The 22,387-nt window shown below is 48.1% G+C and overlaps 1 protein-coding gene across 1 annotated transcript in view; it reads left to right on the top strand.

Annotated features, from left to right (window-relative positions):
* CABIN1 (calcineurin binding protein 1) overlaps window positions 1–22,387 on the top strand; it is a 155,512-nt gene that overhangs the window by 40,011 nt on the left and 93,114 nt on the right. Inside the window, 8 exon segments of the mRNA XM_044921054.1 lie at window positions 476–628; window positions 2,042–2,236; window positions 6,077–6,319; window positions 7,832–7,988; window positions 13,092–13,207; window positions 18,522–18,683; window positions 19,466–19,672; window positions 19,895–20,040. Coding sequence (XP_044776989.1) covers window positions 476–628; window positions 2,042–2,236; window positions 6,077–6,319; window positions 7,832–7,988; window positions 13,092–13,207; window positions 18,522–18,683; window positions 19,466–19,672; window positions 19,895–20,040 — 1,379 coding nt within the window.

The raw sequence follows: 22,387 nt of genomic DNA on the forward strand, positions 1-22,387 counted from the left end.
CTTGCATGAATTCTCAGAAGGCTTCCTGTCAGAGCCTGGTCTGGATGGCCGGGGTGGACTGGCTGTTACCCAGCACCTCACATGGTGGTACCTGGTGCACTGTGGTAGAATGAGTAAGATTGTCATAGTCGGTTCTGGAATTAGGACCGGTCTAGGTTCTAATCCTGGCTCTGCTATTTATTTGCTCATGATTTTGAACAAGACATTCAACCTTCCTCAGGTGTCCTCATCTGCAACATAGGGTTAATGATACCTTTCCTTAGAATTGTGGTATGAAGTAATCATTCGTTCAACAAATACTTGTTGAGCCCCAGCTGTGTGCCAGGCCCCCTTGTAGAGGGTATAGCAGTCACTGGACAAAACCGCCCCCCTAGTGCCTACAGTCTAGTGGGATCAGGCAGGTAAGGCACCTGCCACAGCACAGGGAGTTTTCTTCCTTCTGCTCCTGTCCCTTGACTGCTTTTCCTCTGACCAGGGAGACATGGAGCAGGCCCTGGAGAACTATGACATCTGCACAGAACTGCTCCAGAGCCCCACTGCCACCAAGGCAGAGGCAGGGACTGAGCAAAGAGACGTCGTCATCCGCCTGCCCAACCTCTACAATGATTCGGTCGTTTCCTTGGAGGAGGTGGGTGGGAGTTATTTAATGGTGTTTTCTTGGTCAAAGATTTATTCTGGGTTGGCCCAGTTAGACCAGGCCTGTTGTGTCCCTGTGGAGCAGGAGAGCGGCCCACGCGCTGAGCGGGGCTCCTTCCTCCCAGGGGAGGGTGAAGGGGCCTGGGAGAGGCGGCTCTGGTGCATCAGGGCGCCTTGGACTCGCCAGCACACCCCCCTGAGGGAAAGCTCATCCAGGCAGCAGGGGGCAGGGACGGAGGGAGGCCTTTATCGGCAAGATCTGGAATGATCATTGCTTGGCTCTCTGGGCCGCATGCTGCAGCAGCTCCAGCGGGATTAGAGGGAAACTGCTGTAGAAGCCTGCAGTGCTGGTCTGGCTGTGGGTTGGGTCAGCGGTACAGGGCATGTGTGTCAGGCTCTCTCCGGTTCTGATCCTGTTCTCACTGCGCAGCCTCAGACCCTGCCACAGTTCCATGGCTGTGACATGTCCACATCAGCTGAGTGGCCTTCAGACTGTTACAGAATTTTCTGGACAAAGCCAAGTGCAGTGCCCCTGCTGCCTGCGTTCTGGGGGCCGCAGCAGAACTCCTGCGAGGAGAGGGTTCTATGGGTCAATGCTGTGTGTCAGCCTCTGGACCAGGGCTCCCCCAAGTCTCCAGTGGTCTCTGGTTCCTCGGTTCCAGGAGTCTGGTTCACTGTCCAACTATTTTGGCGGAGAATTTTCTGAACCTCTCTGCTTCTGGGGTAGTTTTGGTTTTTTGCTATTTTTTTAAGGTGTTTAAGTAATCTCTATACCCAAGGTGGGGCTCAAACTCACGGCCCCTTTAAGAGTTGAAGAGTCGCATGCTCCTCTGACTGTGCCAGTCAGGCACCCCATTTTTTGCTTTGTTTTTAAAAGAATAGAGTGCCTTGACCTTAATAGAAGTACTTTTTTTTTTTTTTTTTTAAGATTTCATTTTTTATTTATTAGAGAGCATGCACACAAGCAGGGGAGCGGCAGGTGGAGGGAGAGGGAGAAGAACCCTAACAACTGAGCCACCCAGGTGCCCCAACAGAAGTACTTTTTAAAAAGCATTTGTTTTTTTTTTAAAGATTTTATTTATTTGACAGAGAGAGACACAGCGAGAGAGGGAACACAAGCAGGGGGAGTGGGGGAGAGAGAGAAGCAGGCTTCCCGTGGAGCAGGGAGCCCGATGCGGGGCTCGATCCCAGGACCCTGGGACCATGACCTGAGCCGAAGGCAGACGCTTAACGACTGAGCCACCCAGGCGCCCCTAAAAAGCATTTGTTTAATGTAAATGCTGGTGTGCTAACAGGGAGTCCACTTTCGTACTCCTCATCTGGGTCTAGTAAATGCAGACACTGGCCAGATTCAGAGAGGATGTGAGGGGTTTGTCATCGGGCAGAATGTCTGGGCCTTTTCCAGATTGATAAGAACCTGAAGTCACTGGAGCGGTGCCAGTCCCTGGAGGAGATTCAGCGGCTATACGAGGCTGGGGACTATAGGGCCGTCGTGCATCTGCTTCGCCCCACCTTGTGTACCAGTGGATTTGACCGGGCTAAACACCTGGAGTTTATGACTTCTATTCCGGAGAGGCCGGCCCAGCTGCTCCTGCTGCAGGTGTGTGCTGCCCATGGTCCCCCTTGCCCTGATTGCTTACCTTCTTTGCTTGGTTGTGGGTTTCTTCTCTGGAGGCTTTGGGGTGGCCCTCAAGAACACGCACCAAAAGAGAAAAATAGGAGTAAGAACTGCTGACTGGCACTCAGGAAGATGCTAGTTAGAAGACATGGTCAAGACTGGGGGAAAGCTGGAACCTAGGAGTGCAGGTTCCAGGGTTCTGTGTGGCTCAAGATGACCCCATACTTGAATCGGAATGTCTGCCTGCCAGACAAGGAAGGAAGAATAGTCAAGGATGGCACCCATCGATCCACCTGTTTGTTCATCTGCCTGTCTTTTTATATTACCTTTGAAATTAAGTCTTGAGTAGATGTTAAAATGGACAAACTATACATTATAATCAAGATCAAATAAATACCATGTGTACAAAAAAAGAACACCACTGTGGTGTTTGAAGCCATGTGCCCTCTCAACTCCCTCCATGCCTGCCTTCTTTAGGAGGTAAACACTGAGCACTGGGCATCAGGATCTGCTGGGTGCCAGGCAGTTACTCAAGTCTCTCTGTGCCTTGGTTCCCCATCTCTAGAATGGAGATGATTGTTGTCCATCCCTCAGAGGCCCGCTACAGGGGTTATACAAGTTAGTGTGTCTTGGCACCATGCCTGGCATGTAGCAAGCACCATATGGGTGGGTGCTGGCTCTCACCAGTGCCGCCATCCTCGGGAAGCGTGGGGTTGGATGATAAACATGAATGGTGATAAACATGATGTGCTTAGGGGCGTTGGGTGGTCTGGTGTCCTGTCTCTTATGGTTCACGCACTTATCGCATTCTGTTTATTATCTTACTGGGTTCTTCCCCTTCAGTTTGTAAAGAGAGCCCAATCTTCTCCCAGGCTTTTTGCTCCCATTATGTGAGACATTTGAATGAACTTTCTTGAACTGGGAAATAGTTAAGGGGTGCGGCTGTAGGAGGAAATGGAGGCATCTCCATTCTGGTGAAAGGGGAGGAAAGAGTTGGTTCTGGGAAGAAAGGGAGGGTGGGAGGGAGGAAGGGAGGTTCCAATTCCTGGCAGAGGAGGGTCAGGCTGGCCCATGCTGAGATCAGGGATGAGCTGTGTCTGACCTCAGTTACCGTGACAGGCTTGTGGGGGTGGATTGGTGGGGAATGGAGGAGTGTCCAGCATGGCTGCATATGGGAGGGGTGGTTGGGTGTACCAGGGAGGCCATTAGGTAGGGAGAGGGAGGGGAGAGGCTAGCCCCCACTGCGCCTGTTAAGATGGCCCCAGGGTTCAGATGTCTGTCTGCTCCTGTCGTCCAGAACCCCTGGGTATGGCAGGGTGCTCCACGGATGGGTTGGATGGGCATTGAGCAGTACTTGAGAGGGCTGTGGTGAGGCCTGGGACAAGTGCTGTGGAAGCACCTGGTTTTTATTTTGAGGATAAGTGACTGTTGGTTTTTCCTCAATTTCCCATTGAGGGGGTGTGTTTTCTTATTGATTTGGAGTACTTTTTATATTTTAAAGATATTAATCTTTTTTTCTTTCTTTTTGTTAAAGATTTTTTTTTTCATTCGAGACACAGAGATACAGAGAGAGAGAGAGAGAGAGAGAGAGAACATGAGCAGGGGGAGAAGCAGAGGGAGGGGGAGAAGCAGGCTCCCCGCCGAGCAGGGAGCCCGATGCCATGCGGGGCTGTATCCCAGGATCCTGGGATCATGACCTGAGCCGAAGGCAGACACTTAACCATCTGAGCCACCCAGGCCCGCCCCATTAAAGATATTAATCTTTTTTTCATCAAATGTTGCAAATATTTTTTCCCAGTTTGCTTTTAAATTTTGGCCTTTTTTTTTTTTTTTTGACATATAAGAGTTTTGAATTTTATGTTGTCAAATCTTTTGATATTTTTAAAAGTTTGTGATTTTGTTCATTATGCTTAGATAGCCTTTCCAAGACTAGAAGAATATTCATCCACTCATTCCACATACATGGATTAAGTTCCCGTAGTGTGTCTGGCACTGGGCAGGGGAGAGAGGCCCCCTTTGGCCAAACCTCTATTTTAGAAGGGAGGCAGACAAGAAGCATGTCAACAGATAGATAAAAAGTGTATTTGCCTTTGTTTTCTTCCCTTGGTGTTAGTTTTGCACTTACTGTCCTTCGTCTAGCTTTTATGGAATATGTCTGTGGAGGGGGTCTGATTTGGAATCCTCCCCTCTAGCAGTTTGATGGCTCTCTCTCCCTATTTAGGCAAGCTGCTTTTAATGTTCTTTGATGTAACTGTGTAGTTTTTTTCTGGTTGAATTGATTCTAAGTTCTTGGTATTTTTGGTTGCGACTTTGAGCAGGATCCTTTTGTTGGTCATTATATGTTCTAACTGTACATTTCTGGTTTATAGGAACCCTATTGATTTTTGCATGTTTATTTTAAATCTAGCCACTTTGCTGCATTCCCATTATTTCTGAAAGTTTCTGTTTGTTTGGGGTAGATGATCATGTTGCCCACAGTCAGTGGTCCTTGGTCTCCTCATTTGTTGGCAGTTATTCTTGTGCTTTTGAGCTCTTTCTAGCCTTGAGCCCTGGGGATTATGTCACATTAGAGCACTGCTGGTGGGTCCTTGTCTTGTCCCTGACTTTCGTGGCAACGCTGGCTGCACTTTCAGGTCTGTAGTCTTTATCTTGCTACACAGTAAGCCCCTGCCCCTTGCGTGATTGGTGTTTGATCAGGAGGGGTCAGCTTGGGCCTTGGGGTTCCATGTCTGCACCCCGTAGTCTCCTTCATGGCTCTGGCCTCCTGCTAAAGAGTGTTGGCTTTCTCTAAAGAAACACAGACTCCGTTTTCCTGGCAATTAGGGCTTTTAAATTGAGGATGGCTTTGATCTGTGTTCAGACATTGCAGCACATCCCAAAGGCAGTTTTGGGCACCCCTGTCTGCATCCCCTTAGAGAGGGGCAGCTGTGCCTGTTGTGTGGAGCTGCTGCCAGGCCTTAGCTGCAGCGAGGTCAGAGCCTGACGGGGCACCGGGCAGCAGGTGCTTCCTGCTGGTCTGACAGGCTGCCCGCCAGATCTGCAAATTCACAGCCAGGCTGAGTTTCCCTGCACAGTGGCATGGTGATGAAAGTGGCTGAGACTGAGGTGCCTAAGTGGGTTCTGTTCTAGAGCAAAAGGAAAGGGGGCTGCACAAAAAGCGATGGCTCCCAAAGAGAAGATTTTAAAATAATGTGGTGTACTGAGAGCTCTTCCACGTGCCAAGGCACGGCACTGAGTGTGCTAGGTACAGCAGCTCATTTCCTGTACCCGGTACCTTGTTCCACCTGGGCACCTGGGTCGGGCGGGGCCTCTTAGAGCCATGACCTCAGCACTGCCGGGCTGCTTGCCTCTGCTGTGGCCTTGCTCAGGCCCTCCTCCGCAGAGAGAGTCCCTCCCTGGCAGCCTGCCCTCCCTGCTGAGACCCTTCCGGAGCCACGGTACCAGATGAGTGCATGACTGGGTGGCCTGGGGCACGGTGGCTCGGGGTGAGAGCTGACAGAGGTGGTGCAGTCACTCACTCAGTCTCACCTTGGCTGCTCACCGGCTCTGTGGCCTCATCCATGTCCCAGCTTTATAAATGAGGAAACTGAGGTGCAGAGGTCAAGCCCCTTTCTGAAAGCCCCCTGGCTGGCACACGCTGTGCTGTGATTGCCCTCACAGAGGCCTCAAGGCCTGTGGAAAGCCCTCTTTTTGGACTGCCCCTCATGTCTTTGTCCCCAGCCACCTGGCCCTCAGTCCTGAGGACTAGGCGTGGAGAGTGCCATCATAGTCCTCTCATGGTATGCCCTCCTCCTCCTCCTCCTCGCCCCTCCCTGTGCTCAGGACTCCTTGCTCCGGCTAAAGGACCACCGACAGTGTTTCGAGTGCTCCGATGTGGCTTTGCACGAGGCCGTCCAGCAGATGGTGAATGCGAGTGAGTCTGCAGCCAAGGAGGAGTGGGTGGCCACGGTGACCCAGCTGCTGCTGGGCATTGAGCAGGCGCTCTCGGCTGACAGCAGTGGCAGCATCCTGAAGGAATCGTCTTCCTCCACTGGCCTCACCCGGCTCACCAGCAACCTCATCCAGGTAACCCACTACTCCTTTTTTCAGACATCCCCTTTCTTCGTAGCTCACCGGCTTTACTGCAGGCTAGGCACCCCAAGGGGGTGTGTTGGCTGCTCTGGCTGCAGGAAGCGGGCACCTGCTCTGGCTGTGCACTGGCTGCACACCTCCATGGGGCTGGTCGGGTCTGTGGGGGTGAAGGCTGCTGAGCACTTGGTACCACAGGGTTCTTCCAGACCACCCATCCCCAAAGGGTGGAATTAGGCTCAGAGCAGGAGGCCCTGACGTGTGTGCTGTGAGCAGGAGGTGGAGCTGGGGCTGGAACCCCAGGCCCTCTGTTTCCCCACCGGGGCTCTTCACCACCCCACGTCATCCTGGCTCTCATAGCCAAGGGGTGATCACAGCACTCCAGTCGTCCAGGTGGGCTTCATAGCAGGGAACTTTCCTTAAGCTCTTTCTTCTGACAACTACTACTCAGGCCATCAACAGGTCCTGCCAAATCCACGTCCTTAACGTGCCCATTCTTTGTTTCTCCTCTCTGTCTGTAGTGCTCTGCCTTAGCCCAGGCCACCGCTCTCTCTTCTTTGAACTGTGGCAGCTTGCTCCCTGCAGTCCTCCTTGCCCCCTCTACCCTCCCAGTGCAGCCATCACCGCGACATGGGAACATCAGTGTACTCCGCCCTCTCTTCAACCCTTCATACTCCTCCGGGTTGCCCATCACCCAAGGTGCACGATTCCGCCCAGCCTCCTTTACTCATCTTTTGCTTCCTCGGCTGCCTCTGGGCCTCTGCCTGCATGCCTGTCTTCTGCCACCCACCCATTCCTGCCCTCTTCAGTATTGGTTCCACCACAGCCATTCACCTGGAGTGTCACCTCCACTCCAGGAAACCTCAGTTGCCCACCCCCTCCTTGGCAACCCCACTGTGGCCCTCATTTACCTTAAATGCAGTGGCCATACTGATTTTGATTCTTAATTTTTAAAAAAAGATTTATTTATTTATTTATTTATTTATTTATTTGAGAGAGAGCAAGCATGCACGTAAGCAGGGGGAGGAGTAGAGGGAGAGGGACAGACAAGCCGACTCCACGCTGAGCGTGGAGCCCACCGTGGGGCTCAGTCTCACGACCCTGAGACCATGACCTGAGCCAAAATCAAGAGTCGGCTGCCTAACCAGCTGAGCCACCCAGGCGCTCCTGATTCTTAACTCTTGAGTGGCTTGTCTGTGGCTCTCTTCCCCCTGTGCTATCAACTCCCTCCCTGCCCCACTCACCTCTGTAACCCTCACATCTGGCACGGCCCCAGCACACAGTAGGTGCTGAGGGCGTCAGGAGCTGCACGTGACATAAGGGAGGACTATCAGAGCTGGCTTCTCCGATGCCTGGGCTTAACTCTGTTGCTGGGCACTCTGGGACGCTGATGATGTGCTGGAATGCTTCTAGGTCAGTGTCCCCACCTCTGCCCTGAGGAGTCATCCCAGAGGGTGGGAGCGACAGCTGGCCCTACTATGACATCCCCTGTTCTTCTTCCTCTCCCAGGTCATTGACTGTAGCATGGCCGTGCAAGAGGAGCCCAAGGAGCCCCATGTCTCCTCAGTGCTGCCCTGGATCATCCTGCACCGGATCATCTGGCAGGAAGAGGACACCTTCCACTCCCTCTGCCACCAGCAACAGCTCCAGAACCCGACAGATGAAGGTGGCAGGAAATGGGTCTGGGTGGGGGCAGGCCTTGACAGCTCTATCCAGGTGCTGAGTGGACTTAGGGCTCAGTCAACAGGGTTTTGTGTGGCGCTCAGAAGAAGCAGAAGCTCCTTTGGGGAGCTCATTGCCCAGCGAGGTCAAGAGGCAGTGGGGTGTGGTATTTCATGTCTGGTGCCGATGGCAACACAGAATGACAGCGTGGCGAGTGCTTACAAAGAGTGCTGACACTGCTTACTCCTTTAATCCCCAAGGCAGCCCTGTGAGATGGGCAGCCACACACTGGCCCTTGCACTTAACCACCATGCTCTGTGACCCCTGCTGGTGTGAGCCCGTCAGTGAGGGAGGTATGGAGTGAGCACAGGTTCCAAATCCCAACTGTCACGTCTTGACTGTGTGACCTTGAGCAAGTCATACAACCTCTCAGCCTCTATTCCCCAGGTACATGCTGGGAATAATGGTACCTATCTCAGAGGATTGTTCTGAGGACAAAATGAAATAATAAAGCTATCATTTGTCGAATCAGTGCCTGGCACATGGGAGTGCCAAATGATGAGTAGTTATAACAAGAAACCGAAGAGGGTGAGCCCAGGACTCTTCATAGAGGTGGTACTTGAGCCAAGTCAGTGCAGTGGTAGGAAATGTGGTGAATTGAAGAATTAACAATAACAACTAAATGACATTTAAACAAAGATTCCCTATCATTCTACCAAGTGGTAGAATGTTCTTGCATTTTCTGTCTAGACTTGGCCAATGACACAAATTTTTTATATAGCTGAGATTTTAATACACATATTTATGTATTCAGCTAAGTTTCAGATTAAATTTATTGGGAATCTTTCCTCAGTGATTTGAAAAATCAGAAAAATGGAAAGGAAAGAAAGTCATCCCTATTCCAACAACCTAGAGAAGGCCAGAGTTAACATGCAGTTTGTTTCCTTCCGTTCATTCTCTCTAACTCCCCCAGTACTTATCAGCTGCTCACTGCATGTCAGACCTCTGGGAATAAGGCACTTCACTCTGACAGATTCATGGTGAGAGGAGACAGACCAGAACACCCACAGTGCCAAGCCAGGGTGGCCCGCTGAGAGAAGGGTGCCTCATGCTGCCTGGGTGGGGGCGAGGGGCGGGGTGGTATTGGGCTGAGGTTTGAGAGAAGAGCAGGGGCAGAGGAGGACACTGGGGAGATGGAGCAGCGTGAGCAGGGTTGCAGGAGAGCTGGACCATGTGGGTTGGACATGGGAAGGGCCAGACTGAGAAAGGCTTTCAGGACCTATTTTATGAAGCTGTTTCAGATTTTGCTCTGTAGTTTTTGTAATGCTGTTGAGAGGTGTCCTGCTTTACTGAACCATCCCCCCTGCTGACCCCTCAGGATGCCTGCAGCATTTCTCTCTTATAGGTCACACTTCGATGAACCTCATGTATACCTTTTTGCTTCTGCCTAATTGATTTTTTGGATAAATTTCTAGGATGAATATCTTTTGAGCTTTTGACAAGTAGTACCTTTATATTTTCCAAAAGGGTTTTAATAGTGAAAAAAAAAATTGAGGTTTACAATTATGCTTATTGTTTTTCTTATAAATATAATACAGAGAGACTCCTGAATTAAGAGTATTCTTTCCCCTCTGATTAATTATATAAACAAAATATAGATTTTAAAAACCTGCCAGTAAGCAAACAAGGAAAGGGGGACAGTGGAATGCCATCAACTTGAGAGGGCAGGCCAAGGAAAGAATAAGATTCTGGTGGACTGGCAGCAGGTGTGGCTCCTGTCCCATCCTCTCCCACTGGTAGGAAAGTTGAGGGAAGATGGGAAGTTGGCAAAATCCTGGGAAATATTATTAATGTCCTCTCATTTGTAGAGAGTGGGCAAGTGGAGAAGCCCCTCCATATCACCCTGGGCTCGACAGAGACAGGAAGGGTGAAAGGGCCCTGCCACCTTCCAGTGACCAGATCACGCTGAAGGGAGGGATCCAGGGATGAAGCACATTACTGGCTGGGTGGGGAGAGGTCCGGTGTAGGGTAGAACATTGTCATATTGAGTTCTCTGAGCCAGTTCACTGGGGAGAGGAAGCAGGATAGAGCAAAGGAAAGTTGATCTGTGCTTCAGGTCTGACCCAGGCCTTGGCCAACCTGGCAGGCAGCTCTGGAGCCAGAGTGGCCCATCAGAGCTGTCCTACCATGTTGGACTCAAGTAGCTGGTCTTTAGACTCCTATCTTGCTCAGTCACTGCATATGGACTCCCACAGAAAGTGCATGACCTTGGGTGAGGTGCATCTCTGCAGCTACAGAAGAACCTGAAGGAGCTGACAGCTGGGGGCTGTCTGCTGACTGCACTCCTCTCAGTGGGTAGCCAGTCCTACCTTAAAGGGCATCTCAGAGAAAAGACGAAATCCAGGTGTCCCAGCGAGGACCGTGTGCAGCACTCGCCCAGTAATCTCCCTTCTACCTCCGCAGACACAGGTTACAGGAAAGTGGGTTGAGAGCAGCACCTACTTTAAAATTATGGCTTTAAGGAAAGGGCAAATTGATCTTATATTTGGGAAAGTGCCCCAGAAAATCCATTGCTGATATGTTAGAGTACTTATGTAGTATGGAGGAAATGCCCTAGCAGACCATGAGCAGGGTAGAAGAAGTGACGTGGCAAGTGTGCTGACCTATTTTAGCTTGCCCCCAACACTGTGTGGGGGACGAAAAAGAAATAGATGACCTCAATCAGGAAGAAAACTTACACCAAGGAACAGAGTTGGGGCCCTGTAACGATTTGCACAAGAAATCACTTATTACCAAATTGGAACTAATAAGCAGAATGAAACGAAATGGAAAATTGCAAAACTAAGGGAAAACATTGCAAACCAAGCCTCACCATTATAAACTAATAAAGCAGGCTGCGAGGAGCAGAATGAGTATATGTAGAACTGAAACCAGGGATACAGTTCAGAGCTAAAAGCGTTGATGAGAAGGATAGATGTGGGAAACAGGTGGTCCGTGCGAGGATAGATTGTGCTTCTGATGGAAAGACTCTAGCAATGAAACAGGACAAGCAGTCAACCCACTGTCAAACACAGGAATAACATGAATTTCTCTGTAATAAAAACTGAATGTGCAGATTCAAAGTTTTCGGTATATACCGTGAAAAATTTGATACACAGCAAGATACATCCTGGTTAAGGATCTACTTTAAGAATAAAGATTTTTTAGATTTCTAAACTGAAAAAGCAATTTATCTTCACGGGATAAAACATGAGACTCATTTCAGATTTCTCCCTAGCCGCATTCAGGGCAGTTGAGGTGATATTTAAAAGTCTACACTGTTTTCAAGGAAAGATGGTGCAAACTAGGACATCTAGCCAAGTTGCTTATAATTAATAGTGGTAACAGACATTTATAAACAGGGATTCCAGCTTCTGTGGGTGCTTCTAAAAACACCACTGGAGAATGAAGTCAGTAAACCAACATGAGTCAGAATGAAATTCGTCGGGAGTGGAAAAGCCACAGGCAAGATTTTGTGATGAGCACCAAATCCATTTAGAATTGGAATTGAGAGAAAGCAACTGTGCTAATTATGGTCACAGAACAGAGTGTCAGTGTTACGAACCTTGAAGTGCTACAAATAATATGTACAAAAAAATTGGGAGAAGGGGAGAAAGGAAGTGTTATAAGCTATCATCCATCTTGAGTAATAGAATCACTTGATGCTGTTGAAAATGGAGACTAAAGGACTGGCATGGCTTAATTTCTTCATGATTTTCTGAGTTTGTTTTTTTTTTTAAATCCATGCCTCTCATACTTTTTTTTTTTTGAACATTTTATTTATTTATTTGACAGAGAGAGAGAGAGAGCACAGCAGGGGGGAGCAGCAGAGGGAGAAGGAGAAGTGGGCTCCCCGCTGAGCACGGAGCCCGATGTGGGGCTTGATCCCAGGACCCTGGGATCATGACCTGAGCCGAAGGCGGACGCTTAACCAACTGAGCCACCCAGGCACCCCATCATACCTTTTTTAAAAAATTAAATTAATTTATGTTTTTTTTAGAGCAAGCGAGAGAGATCGAGAATGCATGAGCTGGGGGGAGGGGAGGAGGAGCAGAGGGAGAAGCAGGGGCTCCATCCTAGGACCCCGGGATCATGACCTGAGCTGAAGGCAGACACTTAATCAACTGAGCCACCCAGGTGCCCCCCTTTCACACCTTTTTGACTGGGGCTGGCCAGTGGTCAAAAAGTATGAAACAAATTTCATGAAAGAATCCTTATTCTACCTGGTGTGAGCCCCACTGGTATTTTCTGTCCTGTGTTCTATCCTGGTCCTCTTTAAAAATGCTAATTACAAGCCCACCAGTGGGTTATAGCCTAGAGTTTCAAAAATACTGAAGAATCTTTAAGGAGCTAATAATAGTTCTAGTGGTGAACAAACACTTAACTGAAATTTGGTCATTCTATTTTTTTTCTATAATACTCCAGTAGGCCTACGTATAAGAATCTTTAAGAAATGGTATATGTCATACGGGTTTCATTGTTAAAAATTATCTTTCTAGACGAATCATGAGACTATGGACTCTGAGAAACAAACTGAGGGTTTTAGAGGGGAAGGGGGTGGGGAGATGGGTTAGCCGGTGACGGGTATTAAGGAGGGCACATATTGCATGGAGCACTGGGTGTTATATGCAAACAATGAATCATGAACACTACATCAAAAACTAGTGATGTAATGTATGGTGACTAATATAACATAATAAAATTAAAAAAAAAAAAAACCTGGGGGAAAAAATAAATAAATAAAAATTATCTTTGTCTTTCAAAATGTTTCATATATGTGCCCAGAAAGATGCTTCCAGTGATGTCCACCAAATGTCAGCATGGTTATCTGGAGGTGGATGAGGCATTCCTTATGTCTTCTTGTATGATTTGAATTGTTTTTTGAGAAGCGTGTATTGCTTTAGTAAAGCCAGTCAAGTCATTACTTACTTAAAAAGATAAAAAAGGAAAGAAAGAAAAATCTGTGGCCGCTTTGGTAAAGACAGAAAAGCCTGCAAAGGAGAGGCTGAGCCTTGCAGCTCCCACACATGTCCCCATGCTAACTCTGTGCCGGTCTGTCTTTCCCTAGTGATGGCCGAGACGCCCATGCTCCCATCCTCCCTCATGCTGCTCAACACAGCCCACGAATATTTGGGCAGGAGGTCCTGGTGCTGCAATTCCGATGGGGCTCTGCTGCGATTCTACGTAAGCACTGCCCTCTTGGCCAGGGCTGGGGGCGGGGCGGGTGCGGGGGAGGAGTGCAGGGTGGGATGGGTTGGCACCCTGAGGCTTGCTTGCTTGGCCTCCCCCTGCACTGGGGCCTGCTGTGCTTCTTTGATTTTGTATGTGACTACTCAGAGTTGCCAGAAAGTCTGAACTTGGTTCCCTTGTGCACCTGAGTTCAGGGGTTCTGGATCTGGCCTTGACCTACAGGTGGATTTAGAACCATTACTTGTTACTGCATCTGTTATGTGTGTGTCAGGCATAGGGCCGGGCCCTTCATAGTAATTTTAGAAGAAACAACTGCATTCACCACTGCCTTCCATTGAGTCCTGTTTGCCAGGCACCACTCATACAAGGTAGGAGTTGCTGAATCAATAGCTATTTAGCAAGTAAATATTTGGTGAGTGCAAATAGCCTTCCCTCACTTGGCAGCTGTGATTGACTGGGCGTACTGGGGATAAGCAGCATGATTCTGTCCCCAAAACTCGCTGCTGAGTGTGAGGCCAAACAGCACACAGACAGGTTACAGAGCACAAGAGGGTCACCCAACCCAGCCTGCAAGGTCTATTAATAAATATTTTAGTGGAACATGGCCATAACCATTCATTTACCTATTAACTATGGCTGCTTTGGCAATACAGTGGCAGGGATGAGAAGCTCTGATAGAGTCCATATGGTACGTGAAACCTAAAATATTTACCATATGGCCCTTCAGGAAAAGGTTTGCTGACCTCCGCTCTATACCTTTTCAGTGAGCAAGCATATCCTCTCTACAACCGCAGTCTGCCTCCCCAGTGCTGATCTTCTTCCTCTGCCCTATGCTTTCTGCATGGCTCTTACCACCTTCTAGCATGCCTTATAATTTATTTATCTAGTGTGTTTATTGTGTACCTCTTCTCCATTGAAACGTAACTTCCATGACGTAGGGATTTTTGTTAGTTTTGTTCACTGCTGGATCCCAGTACTTAGCACAGCGCACCTAGCCCATAGTAGGTGCTTAGTACATAATGGGTTGAATGAATGAACGAGACTGAGAATATTTATAGAGCTCATGTATGTGTAAGGCTTGACAGTTTGCAGAGCACTTGTGCTGAGGAGGCAGAGACTTGGCAGGAGCCCTAGCTGTAGATGCCTGAGTGTCTGCTCTACCCTGTAAGTTCTGAGGGCCTCCCAGGTGCTCACCTTGGGTCAGCTCCACGCTTCAGGACCATTTTTGGAAGAATTGTGCTAAGCTTAGACTATATTGCTGCCCAGGAATTGTCGACTTCCTTCTTCTGCGTTCCGTCTCCCAATTAGAGTGTGGAGACATTGTCTACTTCCACAGGGTCACCTCCACAAGGCAGTCAGTCACCCTTATGCCCTTATGCTGCTTGGGGAAAGTCAAGAATGAGGTAGCACCTTTGCAAGCTGGTACCCAGCAGGAGTGGTGCTGAGGAGCGGCCTTCCAGCAGGCAGCAGGGGTGATGATGGGACGATCCTACTCCAGGTTTTCCTTAGGCTGCATCTTTGGTGGAGCGTGTATTCTAGCTGCCAGGATCTGCCAAGTGAATTTGAGGGAGTGGAAGTAATAGGAGTACCTCCATGTTTCATTTCATAGCTCCTGACTTTTCTACCCAAGGCCCAGCTTTTCTATTCCTGCAGCAACTTTGCCTTTGTGGACTCGGCTCCTGCTTATTGACTTCCCTCTCTGCTCGGGGCCATCTAGGTGTCCGCTAGCGATTTGCTTGCTCATGTAATTTGCTCATTTTTCTGTTGGGCTTTTTTTCTTTTTCCTATTGATTTGTAGAGTTTTTATGTACTCTGAATTCCAGTCTTTTGTCTGATACGTATGTTTCACCAGTTTTACGTGTCCGTGTGTGTATGTGTGTCTGTGCACGTGCATGTGTGTATTTAGTTCTAATTTCTATGCAATTTTATGTGACGTGTCTTTTAACTTTGTGTATAGTGTTTGTTTTACAGAATTTAAATGTCAAATTTATTAGTCCTTTATGGTTTGTGGGGTTTTTGTTTTCTGGGTGTGGTTTGTTATTTGTACTTTAAGAAATCCTTTCCTCCCACAAGATTATTAATATATTCTTCTCTATGTTAATCTTAAAGTTCACTCTCATTTTTCACATCCGGTCTTTATTCCTTCTCAATTTTGGTTTGTTTATGACATAAGGTAGGGATCCATTTTACATTCTATATGGATGGCCAGTTGGTTTGTACCAATCATCAAAGAGTCTGTTCTTTCTGCACTAATTTGTAAGGCCCCCCTCCATCTTCTGTCCATACGTGTGAGGGTTTGTTGTTGGCCTTTGTTCTTTCCATTGGTTTAGGTATTCCTGAGCCAGTATCACCCTGTCTTTGAGGTATACTGATACCTGCTAGGATTAATCGACTTACCTATTTGTCACATTCTCTTGACTGTTCTTTGCCCTTTCCTCTTCTAAAACATTATAAGGACAGTTGGTAAAATTTTGTGACCCCCGCCCACCCACTCCCTAATCCTCGCCACCATTGGAATTTAATTGGAATGGCATTAATCTCACAGATTAATTTGGGGGAGAGTTGCCATTTTTATATGATTCTTTCCAGTCATGAATGTAGTATATCTCTCCATTTATTCAGATCTTATACTTTCATGTCCCTTGATACAGTTTTATAATTTTCTCCTTAAGCTCTTATATATGTTCTGTTAGATTTATACCTGGGCATTATTTTTTTATTCCTGTTATAAATAAATATTTAAAAATTAAGTTTTCTATTTCGTGTTTTTGGACAGATAGGAACACTTCTTTTTAAAAAATAAGTTTCTCCTGTCCATAACTCCTTTACTACTGCTTTTATTAATTCTGGTGGATTGTAGATTTCTCAAATTTTCTCCGCGGACAGTTATATCATCCATGAATAACTATTTTTTCCCTTCTTTTCAATCCTTACAGTTTCTTTTTTTTTTCCCTTGTCTTAATGCTTTTGGCCTAAGGGTTGGCACAGCTTTCACTGTAAAGGGACAGATGGTAAATCTTGTAAGCTTCTGTCGGCCATAGGGTCTCTGTTGCAGATACTCAGCTCTCCCATTGCAGCACAGAAGCAGTCCTTGTCAGTATGTAAAGATAATATGTAAAAGCTTGTGAATGCTGAAATTTGAATTTCATATGTTACAAAATAAATTCTTCTTTTGATTTTTTTTTCAATCATTTAAAAAATATAAATGCCAATCTTAGCTTCTGAGCTATACAGAAATAGGCAGTTTTCCCCCTGGGCCATAGTTTGTCACCCCAGCCTAGAGCTCTCTCTCTCTTTCTTTTTTTTGGGGGGGATAAATTTTAAAGATTTTATTTATTTATTTGACACAGACAGAAAGAGTACAAGCAGAGGGAGCGGCAGGCAGAGGGAGAGGGAGAAGCAGGCTCCCCGCTGAGCAGGGAGCCCGATGCGGAACTCGATCCCAGGACCCTGGGATCATGACCTGAGCCGAAGGCAGCTGCTTAACCGGCTGAGCCACCCAGGCATCCCAGGGGGGATAAATTTTAAACTACTGACCCTTTCTTTGGTGATTCTAGGCCCATTTAGATTTTCTTTTCTTAAACCAATTATATTTTTGAAATAGTGTCCACATAAGCATAAAGTTGTTCATGAAGTGTGCTTATGATTTAAAAAGTCTCTGTGGTACCTCTGCTTATGCCTCTGTTTCAGTGCTAAAATCATTTATTTGTGCTTCCTCTGCTCCTTTTTTATAAGTCAGTCTTTCCTGAAGCTTATCTAAATTAGTTTTTTCAGGGGGCACCTGAGTGGCTCAGTTGGTTAAGCGTCTGCCTTTGGCTCAGGTCATGATCCCAGGGTCCTGGGATCGAGCCCCAAGTCAGGCTCTCTGCTCAGCCAGAAGTCTGCTTCTCTCTCTCCTGCTGCCCCTCTCCCGCTCAAGTGCACGCACGTTCGCGGGGTCTCTCTCTCACTTGCATACTCTCAAATAAATAAATAAAATCTTAAAAAAGTTATTTATGTACTTATTTGAGAGAGAGTGAGCGAGAGAGAGAGAGCACGCACAAGTGGGGGGAGGAGCAGAGGGAGAGAATCCTCAAGTAGACTCCCCGCTGAGTGTGGAGCCCGATGCAGAGCTTGATCTCACGACCCTGAGATCATGACCTGAGCCGAAATCAAGATTTAGTTGCTCAAATAACTGAGCCACCCAGGCACCCCAATAACTTCTTCCTTTTATTAAGATGTAAGTGTTATAAATTTATGTGTGAAACTTATGGGAAAAGCTATACGCTTACCCCCTTGAATTACATGGTGCTTAAACCATCCCTCAGGTAACATCTTCCTTTCATTAAGGTCTAAGTCTTTTTCAACCTATGTTTAGAAGCATATGGGAAAGGCCTGTGCTAAGTCTTTGGAACTACACTGTGCTTAGATGGCCACTCAGTGACAGTGTTCAGTCTTCTAGTACATGTGTTGAAGGTTATGTTTTCTCCAAGTACGTTTTTAGCTGCATGCTCTAAGTTTTGACATTTGGTATTTGCTACCTTTATATACTGATTTCTAATTTTACTGACTTATGTTCAGAGAATGTGGTCTGTATTGTATCTCGTCTTTAGTACTTGTTGAGATGTGCTTTTTGTCTGTTTTGGTAAAAATCCCATGGATGCTTGAAAGGAATGTGTAGCTGCTAACATTTGGGCATAACTAATCTCCATAGATACATTACTTGTTGACTGAGTTGTTTATATCCTCTATAATCCTTATTAATGTTTGGTCTGAGAGAGACAATTTATTATGTCTTTGGATATATTTTGTGCTTTGGATATATTTTGTGCTGTATTTTTATACTTTATGCTGAGAGAGAGGGAGTCACTCTCAGACTCCCTCAGCCCTAATGGGATTTACCATCTTGCATTATAACCACTTGTTTAACTGCCCCTCTATTGGAATCTGAGCTTCTTAAAAGCAGGGACTGTATCACACTGTGCCTAGCAAAAGAAGGTGCTCAGTAAATATTTGGGAAGCAAATGAATGGCCAATAAATAACTAGAGAAGTTTCCAGAGGGCATATAATATCTCCTTCTAGCAGCTGGTAGATACTGACTGGGCATGCTGGAAGGAAGGCAATTTGGCCAGCAAGCTCCTCAGGAGGTCATGTCAGAGCTGCGCCCAAAATGGCTCCTGTGAGGGTAATAGGCCATTTCCAGGAAACAGGTCCAACAGACACGGCCTCCTCAGGTTGACAGAGTTGACAGAGTGGTGGTCTCCCTGGGGTCCCACTGTGCCAGGGAAGCTATGGGCCTTCTAAGGCATCTCTTCCTGCCTACCATAGGTACGAGTTCTCCAGAAGGAGCTCGCTGCGTCCGCCTCGGAAGACACACACCCCTACAAGGAGGAGCTGGAGACGGCCTTGGAGCAGTGCTTCTACTGCCTGTACAGCTTCCCTAGCAAGAAGAGCAAGGCCAGGTACCTGGAGGAGCACTCGGCCCAGCAGGTGAGGGTGCTGCCCAGACCCCCCGCACTTGCCCCTGCGCAGAGGAGTGGGGCTCAGAGAAGCAGGGGCTCTGAGCACTCTTTAAGGACATCAGACACATAGCTCTTGCACCAAAAGAATGAGACTGGTCTGACATAGTCTGATCACAGGAAAAGGGTTTTCCTTGCAAAAACTACCTTCGCAAATGTTGACTAATCATTCAAAAGTGCAGCATGGCAATTTTCAAAGGATTTCTTTTTCCAATTTGGATAATACAAATAATTCTTTAGAGGTTTTCATTTGTTCTTGTTTGGTTTTCAGAGCAGTGTTGGGTATATTACCTCACGGCTCGTCATTTATTCTCTAATCTTACCAATTCCATCCCCTGAATGTAAGCTACTTGGGCAGGGCCCCCACAGGGCACCATACAGAATGCAGAACCATCCTGGTCCAGAGCAAGCAGTGGAGTAGCTGAGGCTCATGGAGAGGGTCAGTGGCCTGGTCACAGTCCCCACTCGTGCTTGAACCTGCCCTCTGGCTTGGCCACATGGACTCACAGAGTGCGGCCCTCAGTTTCCAATATTTGTCTTTATCAAGGCCCGGGCGTATGCCAGTTTGCTTTTCTGCTCTTCAGACGTTTGGTTTCGGGGATTACAGTGGGTATGCAAAATTTTAAGGGTATACAGGTCTGTTTCTAAACTCTAATATGTTGTAACCTCGTCTGTGTTTTTCCCATGGAAGAACTTTTCCCTTTCTGCTTTTACCCTGACTGCATTATGATCTGCCTTCTGTCTTTTCTCAAGGTGGACCTTATATGGGAGGATGCCCTGTTTATGTTTGAGTATTTTAAGCCCAAGACCCTTCCTGAATTTGACAGCTACAAGACCAGCACTGTGTCTGCTGACTTGGCCAACCTTCTGAAGAGAATCGCCACCATTGTGCCCCGCACAGAAAGGCCAGCGCTGAGCCTAGACAAAGTCTCCGCCTACATTGAGGGTGCCTCAACTGAGGTAGGAACTGTGTGTGATGGGGCTGTGTCCTGTCATTTTTTTCCTCCAGCATTGCTGTTTATGCACCTTGGCTTCTTTCCTTGCTTTATACCAGAAGTCAGGGCCATGAGAAGCCTAGGGTCTGTCCTGTGCTAATGTGAATGGTCCTGTGTTTACAGCATGACTGGTCACATCTGAGACCCTGACTCCATCTCTCCTTATCCTTGGTCCTTCACCTGCTAGGTGCCCTGCCTTCCAGAAGGGGCCGACCCCTCCCCTCCGGTGGTGAATGAGCTCTACTACCTCCTGGCTGATTACCATTTCAAAAACAAGGAGCAGTCCAAGGCCATCAAGTTCTACATGCATGACATCTGTATCTGCCCCAACAGGTCAGTGGCCTGGGCATCAGGCCAGGCAGGGAGGGCTGGGGTGACTCCAGCTCAGCAGGCTCCTTACTGGGCCAGTTTGGGGTTTCCCTGCCCCAGCAAAGAGACCAGGGAAAAAGGAATGAGAAAGTGTGTTTAGCAATCTGCACTTTTGGGGAAAGGTAAGTTCTTCATAAAAAGAAGAGCAATGAAGAAGGCTTCTTTCCAGAAGGTGCCTGGGATGAGTGTTGGGATCAGAGAAGGTATGAGCTGTCCATCTGGGTCCAGGCCAGCAGAGGAAGGGGATGCCACCTGGCTCTATCCTGTTAGTTGTGTGCTGCCTCCTTTCCTGGCTCCTGGCCCCGGGAAGTGGGCTGATGTGCTCTATGTGTCTTTAGTTATGGTTGTTTCCTTATTTGGGGGTAAGGGCCCTACTCATAAAGTCTGATTCATTTGATTGAGAGGGAACATTTTCTCACGGCTACCACACCTAGGAGGTTAGCCTGGGGTCAAGGTAAGCCTTGTGTCTGAAGGGTCCAGAGTAGTATCTGTAGGTAAGTACTCAGGGGCCAGGCCACAGTGGCTGCCCACCCTCAGGCGAAACCGGCAAGCTCCATCTTGTCAGGATCCACCTGGCCCAGGGGAGAGGGGCTGGGATCTGAATGAAGAAATCAGTTTACACAACTTCTGTAGCTTGGGGGAAAGGTTCTCCCAGACGCCCTATTGCTCGGCCTCTGGTTTCCTCCAGGCAGGGAGCCATGTGCCAGTGGCCCTGGATGTCCTCTCTGGAGTCACTGTGGGCCAGCGTGGTGGCTAGAGCTATGAGCACTAGACCGCGAGCAGTCACCTCCTTTGTACTGCTACCTCCATGTCTGAAAAGTAAGGGTGATAAAACCCACCTATCCATGGGGAAGTGGGAGCTTGGCGTGGCACCTCTCACCCAAAAGCCACTTGGGCTACAAGACGAGGTTCATGACGGCTCAGCGGGGCCTCATTCGAACCTATACATGCACCTGTTCAGAGCCCTGCCAGAGAGGTGGGAGGTCCTGTGAGGACTGGCCCCAGGGCCAGGAGGAACTTGGTGGCCCACTCCTGGGCCTCCTTCATTCCAGCCCTACGTAGCAGGCAGATGTCAGGGACAGCTTGGGCTCAGTCTTATCTTCTGTGCTAGTTAAGATGGAAGTTTGGATACTGGTTTTTTCTTTAAATCTTCTGAGCCCTCTAGGTACAGGTGAAGCCCATGACAGACAGCTGGGTGGATGGTGGAGTGTTCCGGCCACAGTGTTTGTTGGTGGTTCCTGTGGGGAAAAGAGTCTTGTGAGGATGCTAGCAACAGCTTTTCTCGACCTGTGTTCATTTCACTCTTCCATCTGCTCTTGCTCAGCTGGGATTGGGCCGCCTCAGCCAGGCATTTCATAGAGTGGCATTTGGGGGGACAAGATGGGAGTAGGCCACAATGCAGCTCATCCGTCTGCCAAAGAAACAACTCTGGGCCCAGTGCTAGGAGCAGGCCTGCCCTGCATGAGTCTAAGAGCCCAGCGCACAGGTTCTGGGCACTTCCTCCTCCTGAGTTCATGGTATCACTGGCCCTTGGGCTGGACCCCATTGTCCCTGTGGGTCAGCATTCCCCAAGTGTGGATTGTGCACTGCTCTGCTAGGATCAAGAACCCATGGCAGGACTTTGTTTTTGTTGACACATAGAGGAGCATTTTGAGGTTTTATGATGATGTGTCTATGTTCTTGGTTACTCATGTTTGTGACTGCACATAGTGGTTTCCATTTGGGTACTCCTGCGGGCTTTTGGGCATACACCGTGATATAGTCCTTTCCTTCAAGGCAAGGGCAAAGGGAGTTGCTGAAGGCTCAATGTGGAAGGAGCTGGCCCTGGTAGAAAGTCCCTGACAGGGTTCCCACCATCTGGAGGGGAGCTTGACACCTACCCCCATGCTTCCTCCTGGAGGTGACCTGAGCAGAGCCCTGGATCCCCAGGCCCTGAGGAGGAAAGGGTATACTCGGGACCTCCACACAGGGGCCGAAGCCTTCTTTTTTGCTATCTCTGGTTACCATTTAAGCCTTCAGGCCACTTTACTGCTCCTTTGTTTGCACTTTCTCATCTCCAGGTGCCTGGAGTATGGCAGAAGCACATATGAGCTTTGTAAGTTTGCTGTGTCCCTACATAATGCCTTGGAGACTGTCAAATAGTCCAGGAAGCCAGTTAGCCAGTTTTAAAGTTAGTGTAGCAGTGGGTCAAGAATTGTTAGTGTTCATGGAGGGTAGCATCTGTCATGTGATTGCTGCCTTTTCTGTTGTCTGTACTTGCACTCAGGAAATTTCACTCTCCCAAGTGCCCAGAAATCATCTTAGCCTTGGT

The sequence above is a fragment of the Neomonachus schauinslandi genome, chromosome 14 (genome assembly GCF_002201575.2).
Source record: "Neomonachus schauinslandi chromosome 14, ASM220157v2, whole genome shotgun sequence".
In the NCBI taxonomy this organism is placed as follows: Eukaryota; Metazoa; Chordata; class Mammalia; order Carnivora; family Phocidae; genus Neomonachus; species Neomonachus schauinslandi.